The 20,775-nt window shown below is 34.6% G+C and overlaps 1 protein-coding gene across 1 annotated transcript; it reads right to left on the bottom strand.

Moving 5' to 3' along the window:
* Positions 1-618: 618 nt before the first annotated feature.
* LOC127874612 (tripartite motif-containing protein 45-like) lies at positions 619-10,399 on the bottom strand. The gene is made up of 3 exons (XM_052419063.1): positions 9,854-10,399; positions 4,554-5,569; positions 619-3,792 (listed from the first exon to the last, which is right to left on the bottom strand). Exons 1-3 carry the CDS (start codon positions 10,165-10,167, stop codon positions 3,452-3,454), a joined length of 1,671 nt encoding a protein of 556 aa, XP_052275023.1. The 5' UTR covers positions 10,168-10,399; the 3' UTR covers positions 619-3,451.
* Between the last annotated feature and the right edge of the window lie 10,376 nt (positions 10,400-20,775).

Raw genomic sequence — 20,775 nt, 5'->3', positions numbered from 1 at the left:
CGAACAAAGACCAAGGACCGCCATTTTACATTCCCAAATGTCCATTTTGTTACCTAACAAAGACCAATTAAATCATAACAATCAACGATTTCGCAACTTTCAATAACAAAAATGGCCACCATGACGCTGTGATAGTCACGTGATAAACATCTAACCAGTAGACTCGTCGGTCGCTATGGAGATATTGGCAAGTGAAAGTTTACTGCACTCGATAGCAGTTGTTTGTTTACTTAACACACATTGCTTATTGGTAGCCGTCTGCTTCTTTTATGCATTTATCAGTTTGTCGAAAGTGTAGGAAGTTGCCATTGTATATTAGTGACTCGTAATTAATGTACTAATTGCCGAAAATATCAAACAAAAGTTTGGGGCTTTCATCAACTCATTAAGGAAATTTACGGTTTCGTTACAATTACAATGCCAATTACAAACATACGTTTTGATATTCATTCCTTTCTTAAATTTTCCGTGATAAGACGTGCAAAGATTATCGATACGGAATTTGTCAGTTCAAGTACATATTTATGTATGTCAATAGTTAGTTATATATATGATATGATTAATCAAATAAATAATAAAAGCATAAGGAAATTGAAAAAATAAATATAAAACCAAAACTGTGTTTTCAATCCTTTATGACATTATACATGCACTAGTATTCAACCATTTAAGCAATAGAGCACATACATAGATAAGGTATCTGTTAAAATCCTACTAGCATATTTTGCAAAGTTTCAATCGACCCTGCGAATAAAGACCACCTGTGAACAAAGACCACAACGACCAAATCCCTTACGTGGTCTTTATTGACAGGATAGACCACGTATCGTCTGTTTGGGCAGGAACTTCTGTGTTTGTAAAGAGACCAAGGCCAATACAAAGGCGGGATTAAAGTCTTAAATTAGCACACTTGGTAAAATTTTTATGTCACACAGTCTCATAAATCACATTTTAAATCACGGTACACAATGGTACTGTTTATTTGATTCTATTGTCCGTGATAATGTATGTTATAAATTAACAAGAGATTGCCAAGCAATATATGGATCCCTACCGGTGAAACTCCACCCTTGTCAGATTGTTTAAATATTTGTTGCCAAAGCGACCGGAATTATTTACGTAGGAACAAAATGAAATGACGTGCATAGTCTCCATATTGTCATCTATCCATGTTTTAAGTTTCATGAAAAACTATGAAGAACTTTTAAAGTTATCGCAGGATCTAGAAAAGTGTGACGGACAGTCTGACAGACAGACTGACAGAAAGGCGGACAGAGCGCAAACCATAAGTCCCCTCCGGTTTCACCGGCATGGGACAATAACATTAAGTATACGGGATCCTATTCTGTATAGTATGACGTCAAAACTTTATAACACAACAGGACATAGCAAATTAATTTATTACGACTTAAGCTTATAAACAGCTCATCGCCAAAAACATACAATAGCATGCGTTTCTATTAAATACAAACATACGTCATTTCGAAGAAAGATCGATTTAAAAAGGAATTAAATACAACATGTTTAGTGAGAATGTCACAGGATGAGGTTAATACATAGTGACCACATAATGTATAAACGTAGTTTAATAATTGCAACAAGGATTTCATTATTCTAAGCATATTGTTTTGTTCATCATAATAAAATAAACTGGTGTTCATTACTAAAGAACTTTCTTTGCAACTTAGGATTTTAAGGGGGTTGATTTGTCCAAGACGTCGGAAATTACAATGTGTTTATTTCAAAGGCTAAACGAAGATTATTTCGTAATAATTTTATTCAAACCTGAAATGAGAGATTGTGCAACTAAAGTATAGACAATTTTTTTATACAAACATTGTCATTATCAAATTTTAGCCTTATTTAGATGTGTACACAATTAAAAGTGTCTATATATATTTTTTATAAGATGCCCTTCTCATAGATTGCATGTACTGTGACCTTTTGGGTACCTATAGTCTCGTTTCGTATAGGTAGAAAGCACTGGCTAATACTAATGTTATTGTTACTTTCATGAGCTGTAATTGTATTTTAGTACAGCTAACTATAAAATAGCTAAGTATTCAAATACAGTTCTTTTGCTATCAAGTATTACTCTATTTCTATATACATATACATACTTCTATTCATACTAGTATTATACGTATGGGCATCGATGAAATTAATTTTGTTACTTTGGCTCAAAACAAAGTATTATTATTGCAATTTACCATATGTAGACCTATGTAAAATACAATACATTTGATATTGTGTTGTAACTAATTATCTTCATTTCAATTTAATGTTATACCACACAGTTAATCATAGATAAACAGGCAAATCTGAGAACAGCGGTCAGTCAAGGGAAATGACAAAAGTGACCGTTGTCAACGAGTGACTGCGTTTCTCGGATCACCCTTTTTAGATGGTTGGTCAGTTGGTAGTGTTGCCACGTCAATACCTCAACCAGTCGTTCGCACACAGTGTAAAACAAAGGCTTATTGCCGATTACTTTGCCTAAGCATAATTACATAAATAATTTCTATTAAATTATACATAATAATGACTTATAAATTGATTGAATTTCTTAACTATTTTAAACCCGAATATATGACTTTATCAACGATATAATTCTTGTTACTCATGCATCTCGTTCATTCAGTTAATCCGAGAATTCGTATTAATTACATTAATTAGAATGTATTTTAAGTCGATTGTCACGCGCCATTGACGTCACGTCCGAACAAATATAAAAGCGGGTTCGCTGTATTAAACCGAAAGTACGGTATAACTGTATCGTTCTAATTCAAAAACGCCAAAATCTTCTTCAAAATTTTTAGTTCGCCAGCATAGTGTTGTTTTTAACACCTTATCAGCAATAAAGATCTATTGACTTTGTCACGCGCTTATGCTTAGTCGTTACGAATGCAGCCGATAATTGCTTCTTATACACATTCGTATTGTTACGTGCACCTGTTTCGTTTGTGTTCTTAATTTTCGCAACTCGAAACGACTGACGTGTGACCGTTTTATTCAGTTCAAATATAACTGTTGGAGATAAATATACTGGCCGTTATGGACAATTGGCCGTAATTTTCAAGTGTAATATATAGTGACTTTCGTTGGGGGAATCCAGACTGACCATTGTCTGCAATTGACCGTTATTCTCAAGTGACCATTCGGTCAGTTTTGACTGTATTATCGACAGTTATTTTCCAAATTTAGATATACGTTCTGATACGTGTAATGCACAGACCCAATATTGAATAAAAACATTAATGTATTGTTGCAATTCAATGTATTACTTTGTATAATCATGAATTATTTACTTTTAAACATTATACAGTTACTTTGTCCACTTGGGCTTATGACCTGCTGGATGTCTGGTTTAATTAAACTTAATTTAACACTATATTAATACGTCATTAATACATTAGCCAGACTGTCGTTCATTAAAAAATCTCTTCTAAACTCACTCTGTGTCGATCACCAGAATTTCGTCACTTTTGTGTCCAACTAACAACCTTTTACTACTCGCACTGTAGTAAACGGACTGTGGATTTTTAAGACCATCCTCTTTTGATGCCAGCGTCACCACACCTCCCTCTCCATCCACCTGGATTACATTGAGAGACCAACCACAAACCAGCAGCATTCCTGTCTCTGACACATGTACACCTGTAGGACCTTGAAGTGCAGGATCTTTAAAGGATGATAGAACAGTTCCATCAATAGACAGCGTCAGGAGCTTGTCGTGACTTAAGTCCGTCACATACAGCCGTGATCCATCAGGAAACACCGAACACTTGTACACTTAAAAATAAAAGAGTGACAGTGTCTGTCTACATATCGAACGCTAGGTCAATATATTTTCGCGTGAGCATGTTTAAGGCATTGTCCAGTATCGCCTGTTACGTGGTGTATATGATTACGTGTTGTCACTGACTGTGAATGAGTGTTACAATTTGAGATCTGCTGTTACTTACTCGTAGAAATCATGTGTGTTTGTATTTTTGTCATATTGCCAGTTACCGTAAGTTAAGTGCAGTCTATCATTGTGTGTACGGCACGATCTCTGATCGTGTATTAGGTGCAGTCTATGATCATTAAGGATTGTTATGGACTTTCTGTGATCGCATGATTGGTACAGTCTTTTAATACGTGTTCGGTATTGTCAGAAATGATTACATGTTGCGTGCTGCAATTGATCTCGGGATAGATACTAGCAGTGATAATATGTCAGGAACAGCCTGTCTTAGCGCCCATCTTAAATCACATATAAGCTTCAGTCCGTTACATTGACGAACGGCTTGTGCAAGTCATCCAAGAACTCTATGCAATTAACGTAGTTCTTCTAAATGTACAGAATATATATGTATGTATATATTTGATATAATAAAAATGTCAACATTTACCTTTGTTACCACTTACCGTATGTTTGGGTCTAAAATACTATTTAAATGCCACTATTATGTATTTATGCTTTCAGTTCGTTAATACTAGATGAAGAATAATACATGTAGTTAATTTTACCTCAATAATTCTAAATCCTATTCCATTTTGTTGTATCTCACCTGTGAATTCATCAGAAGTATCTTCGTATATCTTCTTCACCAGCTCGCCATTCAGTTTGTACTGATACAAGGCAGTACATGATGTGATAAACAAATCACCGTCAAAGTGCGCAATACCATGACATGTATGTTGTAATACCAGCGTATTTCCTTTCCGTATCTTTCTTTTGTTGACACTTAAAAACTGGACTGAATGTTTTTTAATAGTATCTTTAATAGTATCCACGATGACAGCAACCTCATTAGGACTTACACTGCACATGTCCCATGGAATGGCAGGCAGGTTGAAGTAAGAGATTACTTTGAATTCGATATCAAGTAATTTCACACGGCAGTTGCTATAGTCCGAGATGAGCATGTATCCACTCGATAACTCACATATGCCTGAAATATCGCAATAATTTACATCTCGAGTAATGTGTACATCGTACATTGTTTTGTTGTTACATTTCAATATCTCACCTGCTTTTCCCTCTTGCTTCATTTCTATCGCGTCACCAAGTCCCGAGAGACAGAACAGCATTTGTTCAATAGCTTTGTTAGATCGAAATTCAACGACACTATGCTTTTGTTCTGGCATTTCTTTTAACATCACCTGCGCCTTTGAAACCAATTCCATTGACTTCGCAATTGACACAAATGACAGTAAATACTTCTCATCATCGATATCCTTTATGGAATGTTTTATAAGCTGTAAATCATCTTTCGCTTTCAAACATATTGAAAGATGTGAGTGAAGCGATTTCTGTAGCGTTTCGTACACAGTGTTAAGTGACTGTACACTGTTTCTTTCAAGCGTGTCTAAAATGTCATTTAGTTGGTAACGCGCCAATTTTATATCTGCATGCGCCTTTTCACGCGTGGTTCGCAATCTCTGCAGTCTTTTATTGATGACATCTATTTCGTGCTCGATTGTGATTTGTTCTAACTCAATCGTTGCTGAACATTTACGTAAATCACCCTTTTGATGCATTGCTTTTGCTTTTACACCAATCAGGTTAATTTTGCTGCACTGTCTGAAACCCATAAATATAGTTCTTTAAATAACACGTTAAAATTGAATTCAGAAAAAATAAATATTAAACATTAGAATCATTGCTGTAATATATGTAAGAAATGTTGTGCACACGTTTTTTACTCACATCGATTTACGTGAATGCGGTATGAGAATAAAGACGGTGCTATTTTTTTCCACACATTCCGCTCGATGTACATTTAATTCCATGTACGGAAGATATTCTACGAAAAGTTACCAAACTAACCTAATTGTATCTGTTTTTGAAGAGGTTGTTGAAGAGGTGAGACAAAAAAACGCTTAAAAGGACTTGTTCACACTTTTGCGAACGGACATTTCTTTTCAAGATTTTTTCACATATATAAAACAACAGTGTATTCAATAGACAAAAATAACAGAAGGACAGAACATAAATTGTATTACGACTTGTAAAAAGTACATCGTCAGTCTTTAACATGTTGTAATAATCATAACAAAAGTTAATGTGAAAAGACAGTGATTAACTAGTAATAAGAATAGTACATTGTATGACAGTGGTGGGTAAACAAACAAGATTTTTTAAATCGTATTTTTAACTACAAAAATTGATTTTTACATATGCATGTTGATTATTATGCTAATATTAGCAGACAGAAATAGCTCACATACTTTGCATGGATTTAATATGACAACAACTTTAACAATCAGACGTGTCTGCTTCACATCTGTAAAAAAACACAACTGGTTTTAGTTGTGTAAAATAAATGTGAGCAATTGGTTATCTTAGAATTAACACAAGGGTCTTTAAGCTACTTTTATAAACATATACTAAGCACAAATAAAATAAATAATCAAATACATAAGATAAATTACATTATATACATACAATTACACAAACAATTGGATCAACAAACACAAATTTAAAACCCACGGAACATAACAATTCAGCTGGTTTTATTCGTATTACATATATTACATTATAAATATACATACACAATCGATTGAATATACAAATACAGAATCCAACTCGCGGAGCATAACAATGCAGCTGGTCGTATTCGTGGTATGAACAACATTCTATAAAAAATTCCTTATTAAAAGAACTTCTATCACAAAAACAGATCACTTAATAACTTAGAACATGTTCTCATTAGGCTAAGAAATTTATATTCTGATGGTCGCTTGAAATAATAACATTTTATGTATTTTTCCTGGTATCGTCATAACGAGGACATATTAACATAAAATGGTATTCGTCTTCAAAGTCACGTGAGATACAGCAAATACATGATCTTTCTTCCCTAGCTATGCGATTATTACTGAACCAACCCGTTAAAATTCTCAATTGATGACTTGACATTCTTAATCTACAAAAGTAAAATCTAAGACTTTTAGATAAGACGTCAAGAAATTTTAAATATTCAGATTATATTTTTAATTCTGTGTACAAAATTATTATTTCAAGCAACCACCAGTATGAAAATGTCTAAGCTTAATCTACTAAAGGAGAAAATATTACGTTATCTATTTTGTGAAAGAAGCTCTTTTAACAAGGAAGTCTATATGGAATGTTGTTCAGAATACGTATAGGACAGGCTGATTGTTATGTTCAGTGGGTTTAATTTTGCGTGTGTTTATTCAATTGTTTTGTGTAATTGTATTTATATAATATAATATATATCTTATGCAAATACGACCAGCTGAATTATGTTTCTCGGGTTCGATATTGTGTTTGTTTATTTATTGATTTATTTTAATTGTTTGTGTAATTTTATTTACACAGGGAGGAGTGAACATTGTTCTGTGTCAATTTACTTTTATCCCTACTGGATACGAAACTGAGTAATTGTAGTTATGTTATGTAATATATCTAATGTATACACTTATATAATGTATCTCTGCATAATATATGCTAATATAATTAGCTTAATGACCCTTATGCAAATCGTTACTTACGTCTGATTGTTAAATTTAGCGCCATATTTACTTCATGCAAAGTTCGTGAGCTATTTCTTTCTATTATAATTTAAAGGGGCCTTTTCACAGATTTTGGCATTTTTTTAACTTATTCATTAAATGCTTTATATTGATAAATGTAAACATTGGATCGTAAAAGCTCCAGTAAAAAATCAAGAAAAAAAATAAAAAAAAAAAGGAAAAAGAACATTGCCCGGAGCAGGTTTCGAACCAGTGACCCCTGGAGTCCTGACAGAGTCCTGAAGTAAAAACGCTTTAGCCTACTGAGCTATTCCGCCGAGTACACGTTCTGGACGTATTTTATACCTAATATAAGCAATCTTCGTAGTTTCACAAAATTTAACGACAAAAACAGAACTCTCCAAATTATTCAATCGTTTCGCGTTGCAACGCTTTATAATTTTTAGGCTTTAAAATCGTCAAAAGATGCATATAATGGCTATATTAGAGAATGGTTAATGTTCAGTATTACTGTTTCCTCACAAATATCATAACTAAAACGAAAACTTACGAATCTGAAACAACTTTTTTCAATTTTGTCAATTTACCAAAGCGTGAAAAGATCCCTTTAAGCATAATGATATACCTGGCATACGTAAGATAATTATTCTTGATGTTACATGTAGTTTATTTTCCCTAAATGTTAACAGCTTAATAGCTGACCGCAACTCTGTCACATAAATACTTTGTAAAATGCGATTTTTTTTCTTTCTTCTTTTTTCTGTGTTTACCCACCACTGTCATGTATTATGTTAAATAGTATGTAAAATTCTTCTAACTTTATAATAAATTTCTTTTCACATGACTTTTGATATGTTTGTCATATGATTACATGGTTAAGACTGACGTTGTACTATGTACAAGTCGCTATAAAATTCCTGTTCCGTTCATACTTCCCAAACTTGTTGGTATTATATCTTACATAGCCACATAATAATCAATCGCTTTAAATGAAAATATGCACTTTGCGACACTTATTTACCTTTTAAACAACATTTGTATTTTAATATTTATGAAAGCGCGAAAAAAAACTTTAATCACACCGTTCAATCGCCTCCAGCGACGACTGTGGATCATGCGACAGCTGAGATAGTGTATACATGTCGTCGGAAAGTCGAGTGTAAGTATTTCCATATTCTTTATATTTTACGTTTTGGATGGAGCAGGTTTGAGTGTGTTCTTTGAGAGGCTTAGTAAGAAGGACTTTGTGAACGTAATCCCTACCTTCCTAGTTGCTTACTTTTCAAGAAATCCATTAGAATGTGGTCAAAAATCAAACAAAATTCTTTTCTGAAAAAGTAACTGATCGTTACAGTGTGTTAACATGTTAATCGGTTAATCTCTTGCATCCTTACTATTAAAGGGGCCTTTTCACAGATTTTGGCATTTTTTTAACTTATTCATTAAATGCTTTATATTGATAAATGTAAACATTGGATCGTAAAAGCTCCAGTAAAAAATCAAGAAAAAAAATTAAAAAAGGAAAAGAACATTGCCCGGAGCAGGTTTCGAACCAGTGACCCCTGGTGTCCTGCCAGAGTCCTGAAGTAAAAACGCTTTAGCCTACTGAGCTATTCCGCCGAGTACACATTTTGGACGTATTTTATACCTTATATAAGCAATCTTCGTAGTTTCACAAAATTTAACGACAAAAACAGAACTCTCCAAATTATTCAATCGTTTCGCGTTGCAACGCTTTATAATTTTTAGGTTTTAAAATCGTCAAAAGATGCATATAATGGCTATATTAGAGCATGGATAATGTTCAGTATTACTGTTTCCTCACAAATATCATAACTAAAACGAAAACTTACGAATCTGAAACAACTTTTTTCAATTTTGTCAATTAACCAAAGCGTGAAAAGATCCCTTTAATGCATGTTTTAACACAACAATGGCCGCTGCTTTAAGTAGAGGAGTTCTTTACACTTGTATTGAACTCGTATACATCTGAAGTAACACTATTTATAATTATGCTCTAACATATGCTACATCATCATTATTTTAGGAAAGTATTTATATGGAACGTTGTTTTATTTCTCTAATGTGTTCAACTTCTAAAGTATATGTTTCCTTGGCTGTTCGTTTATTATGGATAAAGCTACTTTCATATACGACGTTTATTAATTCGATTTTATAGTGCAACACTCATTTCAGACAAAAAAGCAATCCAAAATGGAAATGAAGCGTACAGTTTAATGAAAATGATTCGTTAAGAACTTCCGTCGCATATGATGAATAAGATAATTGTTCTTAATGTGCACACATTCTGTATATTTCTTGTTAGAGCTTTATATATCATAGACTAATCGGCTAATCGTAAACGTACCTGTGATTATGGGAGTGACAAAGATGACAACACAGTTTACTATGATCTTCACAAAACAGCTCTATGCGGTGGTCTGGATGTTGTTCGCATAACATCAAAGCCTCTAATTTTGCCTTGGCAACAGACCACTTCTTCTTGTCTTCTCTTCCATAGGTGGAGTGAGTTTTAAAAAGAATGTTATGATACTTAACACATTCGTGACAGAAACCTTCCGAACATTGCTTACAGTAAAATGTAGCTTCTCTTTTTATTGTGTAGTCTTCACAAAATCCACAGCAAATTTCGTATATTAAATCAGAATCTTTCTCCGCCATGTTGTTATTCGTTCGTTACCCGCTCTCAACGAAGACTGAACACGTACATATCATCTGCCTTTAACGACAACCTATTCATGATGATAACGGTTTATCAACCAAACGAATTTCTGTCAAAAGTTGTCTACTGATTAGCTAATATGTCACCATATTGAAATGAAATCAACGGTGTTATAATCCTTTAAACGTAATATATACTTCATTATGATTGACTTTATGCGATCAATTTATATGAACACACATGTTGTGTCGTAATAAATACTTCATTATCATTGACTTGATGCGATCCAAATACACACAAATGGTGTCTCACAATATTCACATAATTATCACTGACTGTAAGAATACCCAATAAAATTAAAACAAATAATCATGCACATAAATAAGAACATGCCGATTCTAGTTTCAGAAAGTCATTCTGTTAAAAAAATCGAAATTCACAAAGCATGTAGTATGATGTGAACGTGGACAAAGGTACTATGCATATTTTTAAAAAATAGATTCCATTAGATTCTAGTTGTTCGATAACCACTAATGGTAATTTTACCAGAAAATTCTTAGATCTGAAGTACCGCGAACTAGTGTAATGCCATTTATTTCAAGTGTACCTCACAGGACCATTGTTCGTGAAATGAACACAAATTTTCATTTATTTGTATTACACAAATAATGATTAATTTAAAATTATTAATAAAAAAAAGATTCTTCAATGCGCATGCGTCAGCGAGGTAGTTTGGATAATTTTCAGTTGAGCTAAAATGAGCTATATTTTATAAGTAATAAACGTAATAAACAATAATTGAAATGTGGATAGTATGTGAGAAATGAGTGTATCCCTGTGCATCCCTATAAATGCCCCCAAAAAAGAAGAAAAAAAAACAGTTCACCTGGGACAGTTCAATAAACCCAAACACACAAAAATAGTACGCGTTCAAAGGGCACTATGGTGGAATCGGAGCTGTGCAAATATTTCAGGAGCAGCGACATCCACATCTACGAACGCCACTCAGTCGCCACAGTTTAATGGTTCACTTTTTGCAGGCAATTCAATGTTTCAGCACACCGTTAACGCAGCTATGCAACGTTAACAGTAATTTCAACAGTCGTCAATTCATGGCGTCATCGGGGTTCGGACAATCCAATATGCCGACAAGCCCCAATCCTATGTATTCACAGCAAAATACAGAGTTAACCGCACTGTTAAATATGCTTTTAGAGTGGATGGACACTATTGATAGAAAATTTTGAAAGTTAGACACAATCCAATCAACAATGGATACTATTACGGTGAAATGTGAGTGCATGGACAAAACTGTTTCCCAAATTGAGAGCAAAATCCTAGAAATTGAACAAATCCGACAATTTGACAGCAATATGCTTGATAATTTAAATTAAAACAGAAGGAAATTGAATTGTTAGCTGGACATTTGAAAGAACACGAACACCTCTTGCAGTACGAAGTCACTGACCGCAAATGCCGAAGCATGCGAGACAATTTACTGTTTTACAAAATTCTCGAGGGAAAAGATTAGCAGTGTGCAAAGAAAATCCTGGACTTAATTGATTCAAAACTATTGATCGAAAACGCATCAAGAGACATTAAATAACACCGTGTCTATAGAATAGGGCGTTATAATAGCAAGAAAATAAGACCAATAGTCGCAAAATTTGCATACTATCCGGAAAGAGAACAATTGAGGAAGGCGTCCAAGGAACTCAAAGTTAAGTTGACTATCTATTAACATGGTCGGCAACTTTTAGAAATATTGTGCACTTCAAAATAATAGAATTTAATGAATTTCCCCATTGAATATAATCTAATCAAAGCGCTGAAGGCACTGAAGATGTTCGCTATTGCATTATTTAACACGCAATTCATTTTTTGAAAATCAATCGCAAGTTTGAAATGAACACACGCCATTCAACTTTATAAAGTGTGTGTCATAGCGCACGGGTCGAGTTTTGTGTGCACTTTTTATCAGCCTTATTATTTCATAGAAATAACTCAGACAAAATAAAAACAACATGCTTTTTGGAAGTTCTGAAAGCATAGAATGTATGATGAAAATGGTTATGATAACTTAAAATAAAGAAAATGTGCAGTCACCATCATATTAAAGGAATATTTTTTTCTAATATCAAATGACTATCACACCAAGAATATAAATTCATAATGAAAGTTCCGTGTACAAAACTTTTGATTTTTGACACCATATACAAATTCAAAATATACAACAATCTTCGTATCTTGTATATGGAGGAATAAAAGTATATAAACATTGCTGTTTATGCTTTACTTATTACCCGAGCAGTTCACACGGTGTCAACAACGCTAACATAAACATAGGTATAGAGCACTAATGCGCTTTTAGGCGTAGCTGTTTCAGTTTTCATCTTAGTGACTTTTACATAACGCCAACAGACACGCATGAATATTTTCGAATATTTAATAAGCTGATTCGAGATACAACCTCTGAATTTTTGCTACATCACTGCGTATGTGCTCAATTCAAAGGATGTAGCACTGTTCAGTGTAAGGAATTCCGGACTACTGTATGCTCAAACGACACAAATTGTGGCCCTGTTACAATTACGCGTTACAATCCATCTCGCAGAATTTCACTTTCGCCTCCAAGATGAGAAAACAATCATTAGCAAAAAAGTATAGTGTCACGACAAGAGAAAATCGTTTAATTATCATACCACAATGTTTGCCGTACTTGGTCAGCACGTCTGGAAATCATTCCTTAATGTGTGGATAGGCTGCCATTATTAACAAGTTTGCTATTTTCAATTCAATTTTGTATCAAAAAGCATTGTTCTTAAATGTGGCATTTTCAATTCGCAATGAGATTTGTAATGACCCTCGTCATGCGAAAATGGGTCTTATTCCATATGCGCCCATCATATAAATAGCCCACTCAGCTATCTCTCCTTCTGGTAAGGAGAAAAATAACATATTGAGTGATTTTAAAGCGAACAGCATCGCCTATGGCCTGACTGCGCAAAAGCACATGTTGGGTTTAACAAACGCTTGCCGAAACGCATAAGACCCATTTTCGCATGACGGCGCTATTGACGTGTGATTTAAATGTGTCGAAAGAAAACTGCGTTTAAATAAAATATAAACATACGATATATTTCGATAGTGAAGAAAGATACTCATAACAAGGCATATGAGGACACATATGAAGTGCTCTACCGTAGTATATATTTTATTTACTCACACTAATGTGTGGTTTGACAATGCTAACACACATTTCATGCGGTGAATATGCAGCTTACAAGTGAAAAACACAACACAATAGTTTAACTTTTGTTTAATTGTATTTAATTATTTAGAAAAGTAAATTGCTAATTTTATTTCAAAGTCAGCGTATACGCCGACTACATTTTTAAAAGACATTTATTGTTATAAATATATTTAATATAATATATTAAGTTGTTTTCGGTTTTAGCGATTAAAAAGCATTTTCGAGGTTGCCTATAGTATGCCTGTAGTAATTGATGAACTAATATCCAACTGTCTATGTATTGAGAACTGTGAATATAAACAAGCTTAACCTTCTACTAACCTTCTACTATTGCATTCGTATTATTATAATAAATTGTTTGTTATATTCGGGTTTAGCAATAATGAAACTTTTTTTGACTATCGTATCGCTGAAGTTATTGTTGAACTTATGTTCAACGTTTTATTAATTGAGAATATAAATAAGCGTCAACTTTTTCCCGAATCTCTCAATTTACGACCTGCACTACGTCATTGAGTTGTATGCGAGAGCGTAACCTTTTGCGTTGTTATAACCCGTAAACTTTCCTTTGTTTATCGACAGGCGCATCTATTAATAGCCTCATATCATGAATGCCAAAACAACCGGAAAAAAGAACCACGTGACCAAATAGGACGCAAAACGCAAATACCATGCGACTACGACTTTTATTATGTAAGAACGCTCCGCAAATCCTTTGAAGTCGGAGCCTTGTGATTGCTATTACGTAAATAATTGACCTCTAACTGAAGTAAGCAAAGGAAACGCAGCACCTAATTGACCCATTCCTTCTATGTGCGAAGGCAGATTGAATTTTACTAATGTATGGTTTGCCTATTATAACACACATTATAATGCGGTAAATATGCGACTAACAAGTAAAAAACACTATAATTAAACTTTTGTTTTGAATTAAGTTATTTAGAAAACATTATTCCAAACCTTATTTCAAAACAGCAAGACTACATTTTTTAGAGAATATTATTGTTATATTTAAATGTTTTTTAACAATTTCAGCGATTATGAAACATTGTTGTTTGTTGTCTATCGTATCCCAGTAATAATTGTTGAACTCGTGGTCAACGTATTATTAATTGAGACCCGTGAATATAAACAAGCGTAACCTTATACTACCTCGTTATTCTCACACGGACTCCCCTTTGTTTATCGCCAGCCTCAGATTTATGAATGAGCTGAGCGAAAATACTACGTCACGCACACGCAGCAGAAAGTGAACTATTTTAATCATTCATAAACAATCTCCTCCGCGACACGTACAATACGATCATTGTTTATTGATTCTTTTCTTTAAAACACCGTTCGAAAATATTGAATGTAACACGATATTAATATAATGTTTCCATTTGTGAATACACATAATTGAAGAACTCAAACCTTTTGCATCAATTATACAACTCTTTCTTGCGCGGATACGCAACGGGTATTGGGTTAATCATACCTAGGCCGTATCGACCTGAATTTCACACTTAGCACTTTAGACGGGCGCTAAAGCGCCCATCTAAAAACTGGAACAAATAGCAAAACAATATACGCGAGGACCAAAACGATTCGTTACATGGAATTCTATTCACATGGAAGCTTATATTTCTGAATTATCGAGCGATGTTGTAAATCTTGATTCAAGTCTACGCGGGATAGAAAAGAAGGATGAAACAGAGGACCTAGGTTCAATGTTTACTCAGTATATTACGTCTAAAGGCAAACCTTATTTTGCTCGCACTATTCAATCCGATTCAAATAAATTCGATTCACACGACAAAAAATAAACTCAACTAGTATTAAGCAGATTGTGAACTAAAACGCAAAGAATTTACAGATGCTTTATACAAATAAAACCAAATTAACAACGAAACCAGTCGCCAGTCTGTATTTAAAAAAAAAGAAATCATACAAATATTATTGTCGTAAATGTAAGTCAGATTTTAATCATACGTTAGGACGCAAGATGGACAGCATGAAATCAAAATCACCAAAATAATTTGTGAAAAATTTTAATAAAAGATCCCCGAGCCCGAACGGAGAAACAATTGATTAAAAGAGTTCGTTGAACACTTTAATGCCTTGCGAAAAATGAAGGTAATTTAAAAAATGAAAACAGTGTTAATTAGGTTCGCAAGTTTGATAGCAACCATATCTCTGACAGTTCTTACCAGGAACTCGATAGACACATATCACTGGAAGAAATTGTCATGGCCACAAAACGATTAGGTTATAATAAGGCGTGTCCTTCGGACATTATTAGTAACGCATATTTTTTTTTAAGTGCTCATGTAATAGGTAAAGCATTGGAACTGTTATTTAATTATATTATTAAGTCTGGGAAATTTTCCAAAAAGCTTGTGATGAAGTTAGTAGCAACAAGCAGAAAGTGGTGGTGAACAACAATGCCCTGAAAGCAACCACTGCCAAGTACAGCAGAGCCTATCTTCAATCAGCAAGTTTTAGAGAGAAAAAGAAAACAGCTGAAAAGTTGAACGTTGATAGAGACAGAAACAAGTTGTGGAAACTGAGCAAAGCCATGAATGGTTAGGACAAAAAAGCAGCGCAAATTACCATCTCATTAGGCAAATAGTTGCTGGAAGAAAGAAAAGTAGCCAATTTTTGTATAGATCCCTATGAGGAGGTCACATCATCACTGTACCTGAAGAAAAAGGCATATGTACAAGAGAAAAGAATAACCACAAAGGAGCATCAGCCAGAGTAACGCACGAACAAGCCATTTAACCACCACGAACTTGCAGATCCCATAAAAGGCCTGTATGATAAATGAAATTGCCAGAGTAAGACAAAATCACTAACGAGATACTTCTACATCTAAGCATATGGCAGCAACACAGCAACTGAAAATCTTAAACACAAGCTGGGCGACAGGCTATGTTCCACAGTGGTCCACAAACCTTGCAAGAAGCTAATATGTTACTGATCTAAAGGAAGGACAAAGAGGGAAAGCTACAGACACATCAGTCTCACCAGCTGTGTAAGCAAACTAAAACTTATGAACACTATTCTCACTTATCGCCTATAAAATTGAAAATGGATTTATGGAGAAGAAAGACACCCTGAAGATATGTATTTACATAAAGAAGGCCTTTAATAACGTCGGGAAGAAAAGGCTGAGGTTGAGGCTCCAGATAAGTGGTGTTGATGGTTGTAGGCTCCAATGGACCTGCCAGTACTTTAACATCAGGAAAGCAATAGTACATGTAAGTAGACAGTGCATTCTAAAGAAGACACTAACAAGAGGCCCATGAGGGCCTGAATCGCTCTACTGGCTGGAATCAATAGGGCTCAAGCCCTTGATAGTATGAACAATCTGAGTAAGTTTTAAACAAACAGACCCAAAACGGGAAATTCATCGCATAAACAAGAAGAAACGTAAAATTTAAACTTTAAATGGCTCCTTTTCAACAATAAGTTGGACAAATTTTCTTCACTCTCAATGGGGTTCTGGCCCTTGATGATATAAAATATCCGTTGAAGTTTCAAAAGGATAGAACTTTATATGTAAACAAACAAGAAATGTGTTTGTCGGAAACACTATGTCCTCTTCTGCGCCGCTTTGATTTTTTTTACCTTTGACCTTGAAGGATGACCTTGACCTTTCAACACTCAAAATGTGCATCTCCATGAGATACACATGCATGCCAAATATGAAGTTGCTATTTTCAATATTGCAAAAGTTATGGCAAAATGTTAAAGATTTTCATTTTTTTTACCTTTGACCTTGAAGGATGACCTTGATCTTTCACCACTCAAAATGTGCAGCTCCATGAGATACACATGCATGCCAAATATGAAGTCGCTATCTTCAATATTGCAAAAGTTATGGCAAAATGTTAAAGATTTTCTTTCTTTACTCAAATTCAAGGGGAGATAATTCTGGACTAATTACTCCGATATTGCTCATTTTCAATAGGGTTTGACGCATCATTCAGATAAAGACACTGTGCAAGTTGGGAAATGATTGGATGAAAACTGTGGACTTTATTGCGTAAACAAGCCTTATTTCAAAATTTTCTCAAATTCAAGGGGAGATAATCCTGGACTTTTTTCTCTGATGTAACCCATTTTCAATAGGGTTCGAGTCCTCATTAATATCAACACACTGAACAAGTTTGAAAAGAATCGGATGAAAAATGTGGACTTTATCGGATAAACAAGAGAAAGTCTAACACACACACACAGACAGACAGACGGACCCCATGCCATCCCATAAGCTCTTCTGGCCTATGGCCAGTAGAGCTAAAAACCCAGTCTCGAAAGGGGGGGTCCTCAGCCCCACAGTGCTACAAGTCTTCATCAACGACATCATCAATGACCTCTCTTAAAATGTCCATGGGGCTATCTATGCGAAGTAACTTGCACTCTGGTGTTCAGAAAAGCACACCACAAATGCAAACTGCAGGATGACAGATGCGGTGAAAGTTAATCACCATCAATTCCAAGAAGAACACCTAAACCATATATGTAGTCTCTCCTCGAAAGAATTGAAGCATAACCTCAAGTTCATTGTACAGACGCTGCAAGCCTACAGCTCCCCACATACATAATGCAACCTTAGACATTTGACCCAACTGGAAACAGCAGACAGAGAAAGTCGATCGAATCTCGAGACAATCTGCGGTAAGTACTCTAGAAATCGCTAACCAGCAAAACATGGGTGGCAGATGCAGAAATTCTCAACACATTTTCCTTGATTCTTCACCACAAAAAGGCTGAAGCAGTAGCGCTAAAAACATGTGCAGTCCGTATTCAACACGACAGAATCTCCTCCAACAATGTTGTGTTTTTCAAAGTCAATCCTGCAGGCGCTCACTGCAAAAGACGATACGCTGAAAGACCTGTCATTTACCTTGTCCATCATATGCAGGGCCCAACAGGTCATGCTAAAATAGATACCTTCTCACCGCAAAACACTTGGCAATAAAGCCGAAAACACTCATGCAAAGGAGGGCACTGTAAAAGAGCAGAATGATGGTTCAAACACCTTCAAAGAAGCTACGACCATCATCAATTTGAAGCAACACTCCAAGCGGTTGCAACAGCATCAACGATACAACAGGAACGACCCCCACCACATACTCTCATAATCCAAGCACGTCCTAATATCCAGGCTGCAGACAGGCCACAACCCCATGATGCAACACCGCATTTTTACCAAGTTCAGGATTGGTCAGTCAGATCAGTGCCCATATCAGACTGGCAGCATGACAACTGGACACATGTTGCAGTCCGTCACATTACATGGCGGCATCGGGGGCCAGACGATTTTTGCAGACGAGACATAGCTTCCTTTGAGCAGAGAGCCACTGTTTCCTTCTGACTGATCGAGTGGTGCTAGCTATTATTCAGTATTAAATGGTATTTGTCGAATAATTTCACCTGTTTCAATATATTATATATTCACATGACAGACACCTACGACGGGGTGTTCACAATAACTCACCAAAACTCTAAAAATTGCAAAGTTATAGTTCATGTCTACTGAACAACCATACAATGTGGTCTACCTATGGTACTTTATGATTCCTTAAAAATCTTAAATGTTTTTAATAGTCTTAACTAATTTTAATAGTAAGATAAGTTTTTTTAAAGCAGGTTGTGTAGGGATGCCACCTCTGAATCCATAAGCGAATGTGCTACTACTGCGCCACGCAAGTTTAGCAAAACATTTCACCTATTGTAAACGTTATCTTTATCATCTGCCAACATCCAGGCATGTTTATCCCTTAAAAACACGCACCTGACAGCGAGGCGTGATTCTGATTTTCGGTACAATAGTCTATTGTCATTCTGCGAATGACTCAAAAACCTCAGCCACTGAACTCAGTGATTAAACGATGTACAAACTACAAAGTGCAACCATTTATCTCAGTATTAAAGGTTCATCTGACATGTGAATATCAAAGAGTTTGGACCATGCTGATTTCTTTACTAAACAGCAAAAAGGTGAACAAAGGCGAAAACAAAGAATAATATACATATGATTTTATTTCAGCACTTTACACACATGTGCAACTAAAACCTGTTTATTTTCATGTTATAGATAGTGTTATATACAGTGAATATCATATACTGATTTTCTTGTTTTAAAAGAGTAGAGAGCTATACACAACTTTTTCCTGTCTAATATACAATTAAACATCAAAATCTGGGATTAAGATATAACAAACAACAACGACAGATGCCCTATCAACCAGTAGCCATTCACACATAAAATCAATTATTCTTGCAAAAGAGGTTGAGCATTCAAGTAATTGATGAAATAAAATTGCAAAAATAGTTCTGCAAACTCCATAAAACCTCTTATTGGGCTCCAAAAACACCGCCACACTATAAAGCTTATTTCAATCTATGTTTTCAGCATGCAAGAATTTAGTTAAACAATGGCCCATGCGGCTATATATTTCAAATTACTTAAAAATGTAAATCCAATCATCCATCATACAAAATATAATGCTTACCAGGTCAGGGACAGAAATATACACCCTTTATTAAAAATAGATCCTATATCTATCAAGGTTCTTGAAGAAGCTGTGAAAAGTGAATAAGTAAAAAGAGCTGAAACATCAAATTTTGCATTTTTTGTATAAACATAAGACAATTACTCTGAAGTGAATTGCTAAAATTGGCTGGTTATGAAAATTGCCCTCCTTTTTTACGTAAACTAATACTTTAACAACAAGTATGGAAATATCCAATTAAACTGTTTGAATAATAGAGCAGAAAAAGAAAAATTTCGCACTTTGACCCTTAACAAAATTAATTTTGAAGTGCGTGGATCTGATAGGGAAGTTTCCGAACATGGCCCCATTTTAAAATCTTAGTGGAACTAGAAATATCTGTTTAAAGGTTAAAATTTAACTAATATGATTCAAACTAATAAATTACTTTAACCAACTGGAACATCATCTTTTAATGTAATAATAATGCTTTATATAGATAATTTAAGTTGCATATAAAGTGTGAATCTACACCACTATGGAGATTTACATGATTTTTAATTTATTTTCTAGCTTTTATAACTATAGGAAAACTAATTAAAACACTGCAGGAGTTCAATGTGTTGTGTAATGATATGCTACAAAAACAGAACCATAACACATCTCATTCCATTCAACAATTATGTGGCATTACATTGTCACATTTTAATAGCCGTAATACACTAACACACAAACATGAATACTGTTGCATGTTTCCCATGTCATGCATACCAGAAATAATAACACATGTTTGATCAAGTACAGATGCAAACATAACATACTAAAACCGCATTTACATTATCCAAAATAAGGTCAAGATCACGGTCAGTATC

The sequence above is a fragment of the Dreissena polymorpha genome, chromosome 3 (assembly GCF_020536995.1).
Source record: "Dreissena polymorpha isolate Duluth1 chromosome 3, UMN_Dpol_1.0, whole genome shotgun sequence".
NCBI classification, from domain to species: domain Eukaryota; kingdom Metazoa; phylum Mollusca; class Bivalvia; order Myida; family Dreissenidae; genus Dreissena; species Dreissena polymorpha.
Note: the sequence above shows the minus strand (reverse complement) of the source record. Positions and strands in the feature narration are given on the sequence as shown.

Excerpts from the sequence above, each read along its gene's own strand:
- LOC127874612 (XM_052419063.1), bottom strand. The coding sequence starts at position 10,167 with ATGGCGGAGAAAGATTCTGATTTAATATACGAAATTTGCTGTGGATTT. Across the intron at positions 5,570-9,853 it reads TGTCACTCCCATAATCACAG|ACAGTGCAGCAAAATTAACC; the intron begins GTACGTTTACGA and ends TATGGGTTTCAG. Across the intron at positions 3,793-4,553 it reads TACTTCTGATGAATTCACAG|TGTACAAGTGTTCGGTGTTT; the intron begins GTGAGATACAAC and ends TTTATTTTTAAG.